Source organism: Bubalus bubalis, chromosome 14 (genome assembly GCF_019923935.1).
Source record: "Bubalus bubalis isolate 160015118507 breed Murrah chromosome 14, NDDB_SH_1, whole genome shotgun sequence".
Lineage (NCBI taxonomy): Eukaryota > Metazoa > Chordata > Mammalia > Artiodactyla > Bovidae > Bubalus > Bubalus bubalis.
In genome coordinates this window covers 57,175,205-57,194,565 of record NC_059170.1, presented here as the reverse complement: position 1 = coordinate 57,194,565, position 19,361 = coordinate 57,175,205, and the positions used below count along the sequence as shown (strand labels likewise).

Sequence of the window (19,361 nt, the reverse complement as noted above, 5' to 3'; positions counted from 1 at the left end):
ACATTTCATATGAGTATTCTAGCACAGATGAGAGCGAAAAAAAAGTGCAGACAATATTTCTTCCTTTAAGAATTCAGTAATTGAGAACCAGCTTGTACATAGCATCTCCCAGACAGAAATACTGATCCAGAAGAAAATGTGGTCCTTGCCAGGGCAGAGCAGTATTTGATTCTTGGCTGTAGAAAGAGGATCTCTGTTACTCAGCATCATTCAGCATCTCTTCAGATTATAGAAAATTGTTATCAAGAACAGGAGAGACACTTTTTCAGATAATGGATCAAGGAAGCAGGACCTCTCAGATTAAAGCAGGAACACCACCCTGGTCCCAGGGGATCATTAGCTGAACTGCTGGGGGCCATTGTACCTCAGCTGGTACATCATTGTTTGTAAGCACCTCTAGCCTAGGGCTCTGGGTCAGGAACATGAAGTTAACAGGAAATGTTAAGGAGGATGGGAATGTCTTTGGTGTCCTGTCCCTTACATTGTTACTTCCAGAATGATCCACTCCCAGACTTGATGCAGGTAAGCATTCACTTCTACCTCATCCACTGGCTATAATACCAACCAATAAGAAGAAAGCAAACTATGAACTTTTTGACTCATCTAACATTTTAGGGTATTAAAATGATAAACGATGAGAAAAAAGTGATTCAATGTATCTATAAAGATAACGGGAAAACCCTTCATATCGACAAACCATTATTATTAATAATTGCCATTTTTATTATCTTGCATTTTTAGGGTGTCAGTCAACTTGATGCTTGCATTAGTGTTTCCACAATTATAATATCTTCAGCTTGTTTGCAGTATTTGTTTCCTTAGCCTAAAAGACATATATACTCTTTTCAACATGTAAATATAAAAGTTCAAATATATTGAGCTAAAACCCAGTGAAATATAATTTTATATGTTAATACTATAGTAATATATCCATTAATTATATTAAGATCATAATATTATATAGATTATTTTTAATTATTCTATTCCCTTTAGAAATCAATCCAAGAAGAAAAACGAAGACCAAGGAAAGATAGGTAATTATTGTTTTTAAATTTTAATAACTCATCAAACCAAAATATAAATCTATATGTTCAAATTATGTTTAAAGGCCACCTATTTTATATGCATAGATTTGGAAAGTGGTGTGCTGTCAATAAATTTTAAAATATGGAGTTTATATGTAATCTATAAGATCTTGCCTATTGGAAATATATATTGAGCTAAACCCAGTAGGTGGCTCATCCATCTACCAATGCAAGAGGCACAGATTTGATCCCTGGGTTGGGAAAGACCCCCCTGGAGAAGGGAACGGCAACCCACTCCAGTATTCTTACCTGGGAAATCCCATGGACAGAGGAGCCTGGCAGACTACAGTCCATGGGGTCGCAAAGACTCAGACACAACTTAGGGACTGAGCACAAGCAGAAACACAGTGCATGGTATATATACTGCGGACTCAAGACAGTTTTGAGTATATTGTACCATCCAATACAGAATTGTCCTTTCTTGTCCCATTAATATGGTTTTGATTGAGCTATTTGAACATGCTCATGTTCATGAGCTTTCTTTCCCCAAACTCCTTTGTACTTCTTTGTTCTTCAACACGAGCTAAATCTTACATTTTATTAATATAATGGTTATGGATTTGTCAGGAATCTGAGGTTTCTGACACCTGTGTGTGTGGCCCACTTCAATTCAAACTATTTCCCTTTCCCTGTAACATTTCAGTCCACGCTTTTAATATCATCCCACTATTTCAATCAACTAATTTCCAGACAGTGCTCAAAACAATTGAGAGTTCTTCTGAGAAGCATGAGTGGACACAGAGTTCCCTATTTATGAATTGGTGGCATTCTGAAAATGTGTTTGCAAATTGGTTATCTTAACTTGAAAAGAGCTTTTCCCCAAAGGACTGTAACACCTGGTAGTTTTCCAGACCTTTACCTCTTGACCTCGGATGAAGTCCCATCAGATTACAGAGCACCTGGGAACCGGAAGCATAGCTTGAGTAGATCCACGAATGAAAATGGTTGGGGACACACCCCTGTGAGTGTGTCATGTGCAGGAATTAAAATCTAGTACAGAAATTAACCCCCCAAAGACCAGGCGATAGGGAAGGACAGGGGTTGCCTGTGAAGGAAGTCAGGTAAGATCATGATGCCCTGTGCGCATCTATAGGCTGATGGATAAATTTGGAAATGGTTGTGCCGGGACATAAAGGTCAGCTTTCCTCATAGTGGCCCAAGGGTCAGTTGTGAGCTGTGGCCAAATGAGTATTTATAATCACCAACTATCTAGTAGCTGCTAGTTTTGTGCCAAGTTGGATGTGGTAGAAGTTGGAAAAGCATTTCCAGCAGCTAAATACTCTCCTAAAGGTAAGAGGTGAGTGGTTTTTCTTTTTAACTTATGGTATGTACTGTTTTTTGCACATCGCAAGACTGCTCTCATTCCTATTAGCATGCATGTGGGACTCAATTACTGTAAATATTAATGCTTTAAATGAAGAAACCAAGTGTCTTACAAGTTTCAGTGAGTAGACAGCCTGATTCTATGGTGTGTTTGGTCATTTGCAGTCAGGGGAAATTATTAGATCTGGAGGATTTCTATTATAAGGAGTTTTTGCCCAGTCATCCTGGACCAAAGGACCACAACCCTAGTTTAAGAGAACGAAGACAACAGCAAGAACTCCAGGAACAATGTTTCAAAGCTGATGAAAGGTAATAAATATATGTTAAAAGTACAGCATTTTGGATGTTATACTCACCATTCCATTTCTAGAGCACTTTCATTTATGTATGGACTAATCAGGCTACAGTCCATGCGGTCACAAAGAGTTGAATATGACTGAAGCAATTAAGCTTGCTAGCTTAATGCCAGTGTCCTTACTGAATATTGCATCTTGTGATTGATACGTTGTTTAAAAGTAAAATCAAGGATTATGGTAGGTAATCAGATATCACAGTTTTTCTGCACAATCTCAGTGTTTACTTGTTTTCTTGGTGTAATCATCAATAGAATCTCCTTTTAAAATACCTCGGTTTCGATGATAAATGATATGGTCATACTAACTGTAAGCAATACCTGTCTTCAGTAGTAGCCACAACCTATGTTTAAGCTCTAACCAATGTGATTTTATTTACTTATTGGCTTCTCAATGATGCTATGTAATTTCTCGGAATCGATGATGTCAGACCAAAAAAAAAATATTTGGGAGAAAATTTCATACAGAAATGTATATTTTGGATATGATTTACACTTTGCCACCAGCTTTGATATTTAACTTAAACCATTTGTAGCTTACTTAGAATTTGGGGAATCTTTTTTTCTTTCCCCAAAAAATTCTTGGTAAAGTTTTGAAATTGAGGGCACATAATAAGGTGGACATGTGGTATATGAAAAACGGGAACAACACCAGGCAATATAAAGCTGTTTTTCCAACATTCTAACTGAACATCCTGTTGGCCCAGGGCACTCAGACACCTCACCCACCTCTTTGACAGTGTGACGTGTGGTTAAGAGAAGAGGCTCTAAAGCCTCTTTTAACTTATGGTATGTACTTAGATTTGGGTCCTGATTCTGCTACTTCAGTTCAGTTCAGTTCAGTCGCTCAGTCGTGTCTGACTCTTTGCGACCCCATGAATCACAGCACACCAGGCCTCCCTGTCCATCACCATCTCCAGGAGTTCACTCAGACTCACGTCCATCGAGTCAGTGATGCCATCCAGCCATCTCATCCTCTGTCGTCCCCTTCTCCTCTTGCCCCCAATCCCTCCCAGCATCAGAGTCTTTTCCAATGAGTTACTGAGTAACCTTGCTCGTGTTACTGGGCCTGTCTAAGCTTCCGTTTCCACATCTGCAAAAGGATTTACTAATTGCTTCTCCCTGTTGTTGGAGAGACGAAATGAAATGATGAATGCGGGTGTGATTAATGCCAGACTTGGTGCTGGGGAGTTGTCCAATAAATGGTGGCCGTCATTCTCTTTATTTGCTTGTCCAGAACCAATCTGAACTATGATTTCTGCCCCTTGTCTCCAAAAGAAGAGGTATTCTTCCATCTCAGAGCCGAGAACTGTTAACAGGTTGGAGCTTAGAGATGCTCTGGTCCAACCACAGAGCTCTATACGGGAGTACACCAAGTGCCCAAGAGATTAAAGGATGTGCCCAAAGTCCGAAATAGTGTGTGTGAACTAAAATCCAAGCGCTTTCAATCCCGGCTCAGTTGGCTTCTCACTGACTTAGCTGCTTCCCATTTTGACAGGCCAGTCTGCCTCCTCTCCAGTGTGTTCCTCCTCCCCCAGCAGCAGACACGAATCGGCTGTGAACCTGTTCTATCCTGACATTCCAGTGGCATCTAAGGATGTGGAGTCAGCGTTCACTAGACTAGAAGCCAGAAGTCCACATCAGTGGAGTTGCGCTCTTATCTTGTTGTCTTTGCTCTGATCTCATTTACTCTTCCCAGGAGCTGGGGCGGGGCGGGGCAGGGCGGGGGTTGGGGTGGGGGAGTTACTCTCACCATCCTTTTTTATAGATGAGGAGGCTAAGCCTGCAAAGTTTCATACTGCATATAGTCACCTAGATAATAAGTAATGGAAGAGAAATTTGAGCACAGGCCTTTGTGAGTTTAGAGTTGATGACTTTAGGCACCCACACTGGGTGCTAGAGGAAGGAGAGATTCAATGAATGCAGGGGTGCGTAAGATACAGATAGAACATCCTTATGTCCATATATGAGGAGCTGGGCTCTAGAGAGAAAGTATACTGATTTAACCATGCTGACAGGCAACTCCAAGGTCACGTATTTCTAAACTAAGGAAGATTAAAGGGATAAACCAGAAAGTGCAGTAGATCAACCTTGATAGGATCTTGGCTTTAAAATAAAGAACAAAACAGAAAAACAGCTCTAAAGGATCTTTGGGGACAGTTAGAGAAGCTTCAGGCCAAACTATCTGTTGGAATATTTTATATATCTTATATATCTTAAATTATTATTTTATAAACAAATATATTACATCTTTTATATATTTATACTGTATAGAAATATGTGTGTGTGTGAGTTGCTCAGTCATGTCCAATTCTTTTGTGACCCCCATGGACTGCAGCCCACCAGGCCACCCTGTCCATTGAATTCTCCAGGCAGTACTGGAGTGGGATGCCATTTTCTTCTCCAATATATAGCAATATATAGTACATATTTAGACTCCCCTGGTGGCTCAGATGGTAAAGCATCTGCATACAATGCAGGAGACCTGGGTTTGATCCCTGGGTGGGGAAGATCCCCTGGAGAAGGAAATGGCAACCCACTCCAGTACTCTTGCCTGGAAAATCCCATGGACACAGTCCACAGGGTCACAGAGTCAGACATGACTGAGCGACTTCACTTCACTTCACTTGAGTGCATATTTATGTGTAAATATTATTACATTATTCTGATAATTTATTACATCTATTTATATATATTTTGAACATATACACCCCAATTAGCATTAGTACACCAGGAAGGTATGAGCAGGTCTGGGTATCAGGGACAACAGCAATGAAGAGTTGAGTGTCTTGTGAATTTGAATGAATGGAAGCAGGTGGCAGGTAGCCAGTGATTAGCCGGACGCATGTCTGTACTCCTGGCTAAGACCAAACCTTCCGTTTGTGCACTGAATCCTAGTCCTTCCGTGTTCACCAGAGCATTGCCCTGCAACTGTCCCCTCTCTCTTCTACACCTTGAATAGTCTGTTCCCTTTACGAAATCATTTCTGACAGTCTGTGAACATGATGTAATTGGATGCATCCTAAAAAGCACCCTTGACTCAATCTGGAAGTCCACCTTGACTTTCCAGAGCACCAGTGTTCCTGGTCTTCATTACAGCAGAAGAGTAATAGATGAGTGCGATCCTGCCTCCTCTAGGTCATCTCTCCCCACCCTTTCTTGGGCTACCACACTCAGGTTTCCGTTCCCATCACTCCATGGAAACTGTCCCTGCCAAGATCATCCTATCTGGAGATGATTCTCAATCCTTATCTCACCCTATAAGTAGCATGTGATGTTCTTTCTTCATTTTCTTCACTGTCTTCCAGGACAGTAAGTACTTCTCTTGGTTTGCCCACTTGAACCAAGAGAAGTACTTACTGTCCTGGAAGACAGTGAAGAAAATGAAGAAAGAACATCACATGCTCATTCCCCATGGCTGATTTCTTTTCATTTGCCTGGCCTCTCAACAATGGAGAGTCTCATCCTTTGTATATCTTAAATATCATCTATTTACCTAAAACTCTCAAACTGAGAATACCCTGAGATCAGGGCTTATATATCCAACTGCCTATTCAGTATCTCCTCTTGAATATCTAGTATCCCAAACTTAGCACAATTGAAACCAAAATCTTTTAACTCACCCTGCCCCCAAAGATATTCCTTCAGCAGCTTTCCCTATCTCATTAAATGGAAACCTCATTTTTCTTGTTGTTTTAGGTAAAAACCTTGGAAACATTCTTAATTCCTTTCTTTTACACCCCACATCCATTCAATGGACTCTTCCAGATCGACCTACCAAAATGACCAAAATCTGACCAGTTCTCAGCTACTCAGGCTTGCTTAGACTATTGCCCAGTCTTTTTACAGGCCTCTTTACTTCCACTGAATCACTCTGCTACTCAGAAACCTCCAGTGTCTCTCTTGTTCAAGTCCCTGCCATGGTCTCAAAGCTCCATGTTGTCTGTCACACTGTCCCCTCCTTCCTCCTGCTCTCATCCCTTGCTGTTCTCCCCCTTGCTTGCTTCACTCCAGCCATAATAACCTTCTTGCTGTGCCATGAACACAATATACACACTGTCATCTTAGGACCATAATGGGGATCTCTTGTCATCCTGGAATGACTGCCCTTCCCCACAAGATCTGCCTGGCTCCCTCGTCCCCTTCTTCAGGTCTCCCATCAGATGTCACCTTATCAGAGAGTCCTTTCCTGATCACCCTCTATGAAATTGCTTACTACTACTACTACTAAGTCGCTTCAGTCGTGTCCAATTCTATGCGACCCCAGAGCCCACCAGGCTCCCCCGTCCCTGGGATTCTCCAGGCAAGAACACTGGAGTGGGTTGCCATTTCCTTCTCCAATGCATGAAAGTGAAAAGTGAAAGTGAAGTCGCTCAGTCATGTCTGACTCTTAGTGACCCCATGGACTGAAGCCTACCAGACTCCTCCATCCATGGGATTTTCCAGGCAAGAGTACTGGAGTGGAGTACACTCACACACATATACCCCCATCCACCTGGCTCTTCTTTGTAGAAGGCTTCCCAGCCTCCAACTCTCACGACCCGGAGTACTGGAGCTGTCCATGGTCTTCCCCCCTTCTAGACTGTAAATCCTGGGAGAGTAGGGACTTGTGTACACCCATCACCTACACCAGTAGCTGATACTTAGGTGCTCCATGAGTAAATGAATTGATGAATAATGCTGCATTTTAGGGAGCTTCCCCCAAGCAAACTGCAGAACCTAAAGGTAATTGTTGGCAGGGTTTCCCAGAAGTGGCTCCAGGAAGGTGGCCCAACAGCCTCACTGAAGATGTTGAAACACTGGAAAAGCTAACAGAGTGATGGTGCAATTTGGGGGAAGCATTTAGGTGGCTCAGCCGGTAAAGAATCTGCCTGCAATGCAGAAAACCCCGGTTCAATCCCTGGGTTGGGAAGATCCCATGGAGAAGGGAATGGCAAACCACTGCAGTATTCTTGCCTGGAGAATTCCATGGACAGAGGAGCCTTGGGGGGACGGTGTGTGTGTGTGCAGGGGATGTGCTACAGTCCATGGGTCACAAAGAGTCGGACACGCCTGAGTGACTAACACACTTCCTTATTTAAAACAAAGAACTGAGCGTTTGCAAAATGTCTATAGAGGCACCTTGAGTTTGTTTAAGGAGAAGGTACTGAAGTATTAATTGGTTGTGAATTATTTCAAGCCAAACCAAGCTCACCTTTCTGAACTACACCTTCTAATGTTTTACTTAGCTGTCATTCAGACAACTAGGCTTCACCAGGTTCCACCAACCCATCTGCTCCTCGCTCAGGAGTTTTGCAAACCTGCTGAGGAAATACCGCAAATCCGTTAGGTTACTGCCCTGCTGTTTTGAACATGCGGTTCTTAAACGTCCAGTGAAGGTGGGAGGTGTGGGACAAGGACCCGCCTGACTCGGGGTGGGCGGGGAAGCCGCGGCGCGCGCTAGCGCCGCTGATGCTCGGCCCCTGGTCTCGCTCGCAGGTGCTGGGCGGCGGAGGACGGCGTGGAGGAGGAGAATGGGCCCGCCGCCAACCCCTACGACTACAGGAGGCTCCTGCGCAAAACCTCCCAGCGCCGGCGCCTCGTTCAGCAGGTGTAGCCCCGCTGCTCCGCGGTCAGCGCCGTCGGGATGTGCCCGAGACTGCGGGGCTTGCCGGGGCCAAAGCGGGGGACCCTCGGGCACTGCGCCATCAGGCACGGGGGCTGCGGCTCTGACCTTTGTAGGGGTTGCCCCCTCGAGTGCCCGGGCCAGCCGCTGGTGCTCGGAGGGCAGAGAACCGAGAGCCCTTCAGACGCGGCGTCTCCGCGCTCCCGCGTCCTCCTCTCCCGCCAGCCTGCCAGGCTGGGCGTCCCTGGCCCCGGCTGCCAGTGTGCCTCTTTGTTCACTTCTGCGACACCTCTTGTGGACTCGACTGCGCCTGAGCTCTTGCCGACCCCTTCTCTCTCCTTCTGAGTGATTTCAAAGATTTCGTCTTTCTTGGAAACGGCTTTGCCAGGCCCGCAGGATCCTCGCTGAGGGGTTGAGTCCGTGAGAAGCGAACAAAGCCCCGGGGTTTGGGGGCGGGGCCGACTTTGAAGATGAACTTCATCCCAAACTCGCGCTTTCCCTTGCTTTGGTTTTTAAAGCTATCAAATAAAGGAAATGCCTTGAAAAGGACGTGGTCCACCGGGTTCCCTTTAGGGCCCAGGTTCCTGCTGCCCAGCTGTGCAGGTGGCAGGGCCCAGGGAGGGGAGGAGGTGCCTTCTGTCTTTTATCAACGAATAACTTCGTTCCCTAGCCCCATCCCAAAGGAACATACCGTCTGACTTAAAAAGCCTCCGTACTTTAGACACACACGTGGGCTCTAGACAAGACTCCGAATCCTGCAACACACAGCGCCCACACGCACAGAGCCCCAACTCGTCACAAACACACACACACACACACACACACACACACACACAGTCTTCCCAACCAAGGTGGCTTCCTTACAGAGGAGGAGATGGGTGGATAGCATCACCGACTCAATGGACATGAGTTTGAGCAAACTCTGGCAGATGGTGAAGGACAGAGAAGTCTGGGCTGCTGCAGTCCGTGGGGGTCGCAAAGAGTCAAACACTATTGAGCGAATGAACAACAATAAAAATTCTGGTCCCACCACTGAGCTGAGCGGTCCAATTTTGAAGATTCTCCTAGTCTGAGTTTTGGTGTATTTAAGATGGAAGGGATGGTGGTGGGTAGGCAACCCGTTTGCCTTCCTCAGTTGACTGCATTTTATTTAAAAACTCAGGTTAAGCTCTTCTGTGACTGTGATGCCCTCCGAGTCTGCGCAGCCTGGTACAGAAGAGAGAAGAACGTGCTGGAAGGGTTCTATCTCTTCTGCCAGAGTCCCCAGCTCCCGCACCCACGGCCCTGGGCTGGGGGTCTTGGGGAAAGTATTCAAGGAGGGGGTGAGAGCATGCGTGCTGCTGGCTAACAGCATGTATTGCGCTGCTCTCCGATGGGTGGTAAGGTTCTCTCCACCCCCAAGCAGTTGGCACCAAAAGGTCCCCAGTGGTGGTGCCAACAACCTCTTCCTTTTACAAAGGGTACCCTCTAGAGGGGAAGCCTCCCACTGAGGCAGAGCTGAGCTTCAAGGCCAAGTGCACTCAGGCCCTGCTCCTTAACCTGGGTTCCCGCCTGGGCCTCCATGGGGGTTGGGACCCGGAAGGAGGAGCCACCTTTGTGGTGTGGACCGACTGCAGGGCTGTGGTCGGGGTACGGGCTGGGCCTGGTCCAGGCACCCAGGAGACCAGCCCTGCAGGGCACTGTCAGGGAGGAGATGGAGGGGCATCTCTAACCCAAGGTGTCCTGGCCCCCTCCACGGCTACTCACCTGTCCACCCACCACCAGGAGGCCTTAGAGGGACAAAAGCAGCTCTGCTTCTTTGCCAGTCCTCTTCAATCAAAGCTTTCAGAGTGGCCCCACAGACCAGAGCCCTGGCAGCCTGGCCCGTTGCTGGAGAGGGAGGCAATTGGGCCCCTCCCTAAAGTCCACACCACTCGCCTTTTGAAGTGGGACTAGAACAGAGAGCAGCAAACACATGATGAAAGGTAGCAATGTTTTTGTTTTCCTTTCTTCTTTTGAATTCTTCATTTTCTCTCCTTTCCTGTCTCTCTTTCCATCTCTTCTTCTTTGTCCTCTGACACTTAAGGGAGGACTTCAGGGAAAAATCATACCAGATACTCTTCTTTGGCAGGCCTGCAAGGCAATCTCTGGGTAAACCACTGACAAGAAATAGGTCAACCAAGGAAACTGACCCTGGCCAGCGGCCCTAGGATCATGAGTCTCTTCCCTTATTCGAGGAAGGACCTTCGAAAGCTCTTCCCCAGGGCTGGCCCGCCTCCCCTCGCCATCCAGTGGCTGCCTCCTTTGTGAACTAATGACTGTAATTATTACCTCCCAGAGCTCTTTTGTTATCTCCAACCCAAGCCCAAATGAGGGGGGAGCGGGCTCTTTTTTGAAATGAAAGTCTTTATAAAGCAAATTGCCTGTCTTGGGAGGGCGGGCATTAAAGAAAGACAAATCAGATACTGTGTGCATCTGAAGTGGGTGTGTTAGATAAAAAATGTAAATATCACCATTAGATTCAAAACACTGGGGTTTCTGATTTAATGCAGTTTATTTAAAGAGAAGAAGTTTAAGTCATTGCTTTAAAAAACTATTCAGTGTTGTGAGTTCTACCTTTCTTGTATTTTAATCTGTTTCCTTCTTTGAGGCTCTGTGTGCGTGTGTTTTAAACATCTATCTTAAAGAATATTTTTGTTTTCGACCACTCATCCGTAGTAGAAAAATTCTGCAACTCCAGCCTGCTGACTTGAAGTGAAACATGTGCAGGATTTGGAGTGGATTTAAGCAAAGAATGGGTCTCTTCTCCAGCTTCTCTCTTCACTGAGGAGCAGGAGCTGCAGAGCCACCTGCCAGTGGCGCCAAAGGCCAACCCACAGAATCTTTACATCCCTGGAGTTGGATCCACCCCTGGAGTGGATCCACTGGAGTATTGGAACTGGGAGCTCGGGAAAGAGGGTGGAATGCAGGCCTGTGTTCCTGTTAACCTGGTGGCCACAACCTGGCGCAGGCTTCTCAGCACAGCAGGCTCTGAGCCGAGCCAAAGGCCAAGGGGCCAGCACCCTTCCCCGCACCCACTCCCAGGCTCAGATCTGGCGGCCACGGTGCCAATCCTGTGGCTCCTCCAGGCTCGTGGAAAGAAGACAAAGTTTTGTGGAGAGAACTGACCAGCCACAGCATGCCTTGGGGCACAGGATTTGGGCTTGCACTAGGCCACCCCGGGTCCTGTGACATCCTTCCTAGGCCAGGGTCAAGGGATGATAGACTGAGGATCCACTGGTCTCTGCTTTAGCAGCAGTTTTGGTAACTTGGTTCAGTGATCAGAGAAAGAATGGCCTGTGCACACAGTGGAAGTGAAAAGCGTCTGCCCCAGGTGAGCAGCATGCAGGGGAGTGTGGCCTTGGGAGGCTGGATGCAGCCCGGGTCACCCTCACCCTCTTTCCCTGCCTCTGGGAGCTGCAGGGTGTACTTGACACTGATTTCTACTGCCAAGGGAACGCAGTGCAAACTCAACTGGCCTTAGGTACTCAAGGCACCCCCACCCCGCAACCTTTGTTTAATAGCTTGTTGAGAAAGGAAAATGTAAGAGTGGAGAGTTACGATCTCGTGCACGCATGCTAAATTGCTTCAGTCGTGTTTGAGTCTTTGCAACCCTATGGACTGTAGCACACCAGGCTCCTCTGTCCATGGGATTCTCCAGGCAACAATACTGGAGTGGGTTGCCCTGCCCTCCTCCAGGGGATCTCCTGGACCCGGGGATCGAAGCCGCGATTCCTGTGTCTTGTGCATTCGGGCCGATTCTTTCCCTGGAAAAGAGAAACCCCTTCCCACCAAATACCAGAAATAGTGACTCTCTCATCTGGTCCCGCCCCACCCCACGCCATCACGACGATTCCCTTAGGGGAAGAGGTGGTCATTGATTTGAGGCTCGATAAAACCAGGGCCCAGGGAGGTCATGCTTTCTTTCAGCTTTTGGAGGGCTCAGATTGCTTGTTTATTGGAAACTCTGTGCAGGCTTCTCATGCACACAACGGTTCCCCTGACGTGTAAGCAACGGCCCTTTCACGCCTTCGCTGGTCAAGGTCACCAAATGACCCGACCTCATCCCCCATCAGCCATCAGCCGTCAATCCAGTTGGCTCTAGTGTTCTTCCTTGCCTCCTTCCAAGAAGTTTACATTCGTATTATTTCTCTGCCCAGCCTGAGGTTCTTGGTGATAGATTCCATCATGAATTTTAATTGCCTCAATCAGCAGTCTTTCTCCCAAGCCGTCAGTCAGAACTTGAGCAGTGGACTCGGCGACCAAGCGCTCTAAAGCGCAGGAATGGTTCCCAGCTCCCACCTCGGGGTGACTATGCGGTTCAGTGGGCAGGAGTTAGGCTCTACTAAGGAGCAAGACTGAACCCATCAGTGCCTAGGTGCCCTTCCCGCACAGTCGCCTTCCCAGGCTCTCGAACCGCTCCAGATTCCCTTAGCCGCCGGAACTCCGGGGGGTCACAGCGACCTCAGCACTCTCTCGCAGGAAGGTGGCGCGGACATAGCGCCTCCTTCTCCGCAGTCGGCACCAGACCTCAAACAATACACCAGTCGTCGCGAATGAAAGCCTGTCTCCGCCACCTTTCCCGCCTCGCCAACGTCTCTGTGGTCTCCCCGCGCTGATGCCGGCGCACAGTCCGCCGCGTTAGCACTCTGGACAGCGTCCCCGGTGTAGCCAGCATCCTCTCGCCGCACGCTCCCCAGGGATCGCGTGCTCACCTCCCACCCGCTCACGCCGACTCCTGCACGGGCTCACTGTCTGCCTCACACTCGAACGATTCAGCTCCCTCTCTCCCATTTTTCCCTCCGCCGCCCCCTCGTCCATCCCGGCTGGGCTCCCTCTCCTTCAAAATCGCTCGAGTGCTCGGGCGCTTTCCCATCTCCCGGCGGTGAGGACCCTTCAGTCCTCTCCTCTATTTACTCCCTGAAGCTTTCAGAGCTTTGCCACTTCTCTAAGCTCTAATCCCAACACACACGCCCGCGCACGGACACGCACGTTTCCTGCCCCTGTGTGACACCCACCCTCTGTCGTGCGGCCGCGCCAGACCCCGCGCGGTGTTCCTCCTACTGCCACACACAAACACACACAAACGCACGCACGCGCGCGCGCAGGGCGGAGCGGAGGGCAGGCAGCTCGCCGGCAGTTTGCACTCGGAGGCGTCTTGCTCCAGTATCGCTGCGCCGATGGCATCTCCCGGCTCCGGCTTTTGGTCCTTTGGATCTGAAGATGGCTCGGGGGATCCCGAGAACCCCGGCACAGGTAGGAGAAACGGGACCTGCAGGCGGAGAGCTTTGCGGGCGGACTGGGATTTGAGGGGCTGGGGAAGACTGAAGGTTTTCCCACCTGCAACAGGAGACTTCGGACGCTTAGCCCTGCCCTCGGGGTGGGTCCTTGATGACCCAACAGACTAAACCCCACAGGCTCTTATCCCCTGGGAAGATGCCCAGGGACCGTCTGGTTCTTTCCTGAAATCTGGGAGAGCCTCTAAACACGGCGGTGTCTCCTCGACACCGAATTCCTGGGCCTGGGATTCTGCCACCGTCTTAGTGTCTGGAGAGAGAGAGGTGGTGGGTATAAGGAAAATTGGAAAGGGGAGAGAATTGTTGATCTGAAAGGAGAGCCTGCGAGGAAATGGACGGCCTCGGGTGTCGAGGAAAACTCGCCCAAGCGAGGCAGGAAGGAGACTTTGTCCTAACCGAGTGGTACCTGAAAGGCAAGTGCAAAGGGCCACAGTGTGGGCCGCTTCTGAGGAAACCGTCAAGGGTCGGGCCGGGCCTCCAGGCTCCCGCCACCTCTGGCACCTGCTCGCTGTGCGGGCGCCAGGCAGGCAGCCCTTCCCGGAGCCCGGGTTTGTTGACGTCGTTCACAAAGAACCTAATTTCACACGTGTGCCTGCCGTTTTCTTTCGGCCTCGCTGTCCTCCCACCTGTCTTTCCTTGCAGCCAGGGCCTGGTGTCAGGTGGCCCAGAAGTTCACGGGGGGCATCGGAAACAAACTGTGCGGTGAGTGCCTGCGCGGGTGCCCGGGTGAGGGAGGCGGACATGGCCAGGCACCGCGGAGCCCGAAGAGGTCAAAGCCACCCTCTCACCTCCGCATCCCGTCAGGGGTCGGGTATTCTTGATTTGGGGATCGGGGCTGGGGGTCGGGGGCTGGGAGCCGGGCTGGCGGGCGGCTGACCGAGGTCCGCTCTCCTTGTCCTTGCCCAGCCCTGCTCTATGGAGACGCCGAGAAGCCGGCGGAGAGCGGCGGGAGCCAGCCCCCGCGGGCCACCTCCCGCAAGGCCGCCTGCGCCTGCAACCAGAAGCCCTGCAGCTGCCCCAAAGCGGAGGTCAACTATGCATTTCTACACGCAACAGGTAAGGGCGCCTCGCGGGGTCCCGGGAGCTTCTGCCCCTCGCCCTGCCGCGTCCACCGTGGCCAGGAGGGACTCGGCGCCGGGAGCCTGAGCCGGGACGTCGAGGTGGAGGGCAGAAGCAGACCTTAGGAGAATCTCCAGGAGACCTCGAGAAACGCTAGGCCTGCCCCCTCGGTCGGACCCGGACCCGGGGCCTCTGCGTGGCGCTGGGCTCCGGGGTTCCAAGCGGGCTCCCGGGCTGCGGAGCTCTACGCCCAGCGCCGCCCTCGGGTCTCCGGGTGGCCGAGGCGCCCCGGCGCACCCTAGGTCCAGGTCCTATTCTCCGTGCGGCCGAGGCCTCGGGTGTGATGTGGTTTCTTGTTCAAAATAGCTTGGACTTTCTAGGTCTTCAGATCGCAAGAGTAATTTGTAGCTGTGGTTTCAGGAAAAAGATTCACATGAAATCTGCGCGCAGTTTTACTTTCGTACTTGCACACCCAGTGTGTGAGCGCGCACACACACACACACACACACGCTGACTTAGGAAACAGCGGGCCTTAGTTAATAAGCCATAGATCCTATGATGCCATAGGATAATAATAAGCCAAATGATAACCAAAATCTTATGAGCCATTTTGCCCGATTTACCCAAAGGCATTCCTCAAACATTCCTGACTTGAAGTGATCTTTTAAGATGACTTATTGAGAAATATCGTTTAGCGAGAACCGGGGAGAAACAGATGAATGGAAGTATATTCTCTTAAAAAAAGAGAGAAAGAAAAAGGAAGCAAATTAATTATAAACTGAAATGCAAGAAATTATTTGGGATAAGGAAAGAAATCGTATTTTTTTTTCATTCCTTCATTTTTGAAAAATACCTCCCCTTTAAAGAAGATGCTCTGCTTTTCCAGAAGATTTTTTTTAACATAAAATCTCAGTTCAGAGAGAAAGTGTCAAATGAAGACCTTTCCTGGATATTTTCATTGTAAAATTAAAACGTGGCATTTTGATTCCTTCTTAGATCTGCTACCAGCGTGTGACGGAGAAAGGCCCACTTTGGCGTTTCTGCAAGAGGTTATGGACATTTTGCTTCAGTATGTGGTGAAGAGTTTTGATAGATCAACCAAAGTGATTGATTTTCATTACCCTAATGAGCTTCTTCAAGAATATAATTGGGAATTGGCAGACCAACCACAAAATTTGGAGGAAATTTTGATGCATTGCCAAACAACTCTAAAATATGCAATTAAAACAGGTATTGTCTGATCAGAAATAATAAAGCTCTTTTTTCTTTTATGAATTTTTTTCTAGGACAATGTTTTCTTTTATGGAGTTATTGATAATTTCAAATTTACAATGTTATTTTCATCATTTAAAAAGTCATGATTCAAATGATTAATGTCAAAAGCACCCTTTACTGTTATTGTTCATGGTTTTGAAGTCAGAAATGTTACCTAAGTATAAATCATCAGATTTTACATTGCACTATTTGGCCATGGAAATTATCCACTGAGGTAGAAGCAACCATTTGTCAGTAGAGGCCAGTAGAAGTGACTCTACTGTAGAGAAAGAAAAAAAAGAGAATCTAGAAATGAAAGCATAAAAGGCATGATCCAAACAAAAGCCCAAATACCAGGTCAGTGCTGGTATTTCGTTGGCATAGAAATGAATAGAAATTGAACAAACCATCTGTGTAATGGTTGAAGCAGAAGGGTAATATTTTGGCATTGTCTCAGAAGACTAAGACTTCAGATTTGAACTCCGGCTTTTCTCTATTTTTTAAGAAATGTACACAAAAGAAAACCCAACGCAAACTAGCTTAACAATTCAGCCATGTTATACAAGGATGCATGTGCTTCCTAACCACTCTGTATAGAAGAAAATGGAAAAAAGGATAGAGGGGAATCAGATATCCTTAGGGACAATACTTTTAGTGTGTTTTGTGTGTTTTTTAGAAATAGTATTCTCCATACTCTATCCATTTTTAGGATAACATATATGTGAATGCATTCTAAGCTTTCATTCTAGCTACACAAAGTCAGCTATTCATCTCCCCAGGTCACGATTACCCCTGCCTTTTCTGCTTTGCCTCTAATCATCCTGATACATGGTGGCCATACACTTCATTAAAGCAATAAAAATAAGCATGAATGAATTTGGAAGGGAAGGAAGACCTTGTGGATCTAAATTGATTTGTAGCCTTAGAAAGATTTGCTAACAAATAAATATGTAAAATATCACAAAACATTAATTCCTCTAGAAACATGATCCTTTTCTCAGCAAATTTAGAATTGCATGAATTATCAGTACGATTCTAATCAAAAACAAATTTTAAGAATGTTTGTTGTGTGACTTTCAGCCCTTTGTTTTGCTATATTTTTGTTTTTGTGAATTCTTTTCATTGACAGGATAGATATGCATAGAAGCTTTGGGAAATTGATTTCCTATACTATTATTTTTCACTTTTGTGAAACTATAGACTTAGAATTAAGTACGTAGGAGAAAGAATTTTACTTGGAGATTTCTATCAAACTCAGTCTATGGAGGATGCTTTTTTTTAAGGCATCTTAGATTTCATTCTCAATTATATTGACAGAGAATCCACATGAGGTATATACTGGGCATTAAAGATTTTTTTTTCCTTCCAGATTTTTGTATATTTGTAGGTGCAAGCCTGAGCAATGTTTTTAGTTCATTTTTGTTTGACCTACGCCCCCAACCTAACATTTAAATACACTAACAGTAATTTGCTACCTATTATTTTTATTGCTACCAAGCCAAAAAGAATCTATAAAAGTGTTTTCATATCTTCATCCTTAAAAGCTGATGGAGTCTGAAATGCAATTTAAAGAGTTAAGATAATGACAATTGCAGGTCAATGAAAGCAATAGTTCTGTCAAGGTTCCATTTAGTGTCGGGAAAAGATGGGCCAATTCAGTACTTAGATTTTGCCATAATGCATGTGAAACTGTTGGTCAGTGTAGCTCTAATATGTTTTTTAAAGGTCAGAAAAAAATATGATTAAGTTGAATTTCTGACCAAGGCATATCAATATTAATTCAGTACAACATTATTTATAACATATATAGTCTTCTGGTCCTTCTCCCATCCCCAATAACATTTCAAATAATTAACAGCTGCCACCTTCCTTTTTGACTGGCAAGTTTATAGGTTTTATGTATAACTTGTATTTGACAAGTAGTACTATTTAAGTTCTGTGAAGTCGTTTCTGTCACCGCTACCATTAGATGTGTTAATGTTCCTTGGGAGATTCCTTTATAAAAGCATGTTACTACTGAGAGTCTATAACCTAATTTCCACTTGGACTCCAGGCTTAGAGAGAAGAGAGGGGAGATGAGGAAATCTTTATGCATTGTTAAAATTACCTCTGTAAGAAATATTGGAATAGAACATGGGAAAGTGTGGAGAATGATAAAATTCTGAAATAATTAGGCTTTGCTGGGTCATCAGGTTTGGCGTTAGTGGTGGCGGCTGAGGAGTGAAGGGATTCATGAACCCAATCATCAGACAAAGGAATTGAAGTGTGAGTAAATGAGCCGTCCTTGGGTGTGTGTTGCTGGTCTAGAGAGAACAGTCTGGACCGACTCGGGGCCCCTTCCCAATGGACTGTGGACACCAGGGTCAGAGCTGCCTGGGGCTGACTATTCACAGCCTGTGCACCCTTCTTGGCTCATTTGCTGATCCTTGGGGAGCAGTCCAGAGGCACAAACAGTGCCTGGTTTCAAACTCGCTCTCCGAGGCGGCAGCTCATGGCCATCCGACTCCTTGGCAGGGCGCTGACTTGCAGCACAAAACCAGGTTGGGGCAGCAGCAGCAGCAGCTGGATGCCAGGGTGACTCGGACAGCAAGCAGACAGGTCTCAGGGAACCCTACCTGAATTTGCCAGCAGCCTATTCATGGGAAGCCAGCAACCAAGGGGACATTTTGTTCTGATCTGTCAAAACTATCTCCCTGCATATTTCCACATCATTATCAGTGAATGCAAATTTTGAGGCTGGAGAGATTTTGGTGAAATAGACCAAGGTCAAAATTTGACACAAGAAGGAAGCCAAGCAATTGCAGCATCGCACTTCTTACCATAGTTTCCCAGAGGGAGTCATCAGGGTGAATTGATCTTCTGATAACCTGGGGCACGACATAGGTCTTGGGATCCCACTCAGTTTTATGCAGAGGTTTTCCTGCCAAAGGGTCCATAGACTTGGTGTGAAATGAGAGATACCAGATTCATCCAGAAAATGCATAGGAGTTGAGAGAGTCGATTAATGGCTAGATTTGCTGATCCTTATTAATTTTCTCATTTCAAGGAAATGGCTTAGGGAAAGAGGAATGGAGGGGCACCGAGAGGGAGACGAGGGCTATGATTTCAGCTGTGAGCGCTAATGAAATGGGGAGTCAATGAGGCAGAGAGGGGTGGAGGGCTGCTGCAGACAGCAGCGGCAGCCACAGCCAGGAAGGCTTTTTCCCTTTCTGTGGACCTGTAGACTGATGGGAGCAGCATCAGAGAGCCTGGGAAAGAGAAAAAAGCTCAAAGGGCACCCCGCAAGGCCATAGGGATGTAAAACAATGCCATGCTGGAGAATAAGTGAGAGCTGGCCAGTCTCTTTAAAATGTGCTCTTTCCCAGCTC

The 19,361-nt window shown here is 47.1% G+C and overlaps 2 protein-coding genes across 2 annotated transcripts in view; both read left to right on the top strand.

The window, feature by feature from the left end:
* MYO3A (myosin IIIA) overlaps positions 1–8,363 on the top strand; it is a 161,527-nt gene extending 153,164 nt beyond the window's left edge. Inside the window, exons 31-33 of the mRNA XM_044927476.2 lie at positions 994–1,034; positions 2,574–2,717; positions 8,239–8,363. Of these exons, the coding sequence (XP_044783411.2) occupies positions 994–1,034; positions 2,574–2,717; positions 8,239–8,356 (303 nt within the window). The 3' untranslated portion in view covers positions 8,357–8,363. The remainder of the gene's footprint in view (positions 1–993; positions 1,035–2,573; positions 2,718–8,238) is intronic.
* Positions 8,364–12,731: 4,368 nt separating this feature from the next.
* The window catches only part of GAD2 (glutamate decarboxylase 2), a 65,893-nt gene continuing 59,263 nt past the window's right edge, over positions 12,732–19,361 (top strand). The window contains exons 1-4 of the mRNA XM_006058373.4: positions 12,732–13,639; positions 14,323–14,382; positions 14,587–14,736; positions 15,736–15,969. Of these exons, the coding sequence (XP_006058435.1) occupies positions 13,564–13,639; positions 14,323–14,382; positions 14,587–14,736; positions 15,736–15,969 (520 nt within the window). The 5' untranslated portion in view covers positions 12,732–13,563. The remainder of the gene's footprint in view (positions 13,640–14,322; positions 14,383–14,586; positions 14,737–15,735; positions 15,970–19,361) is intronic.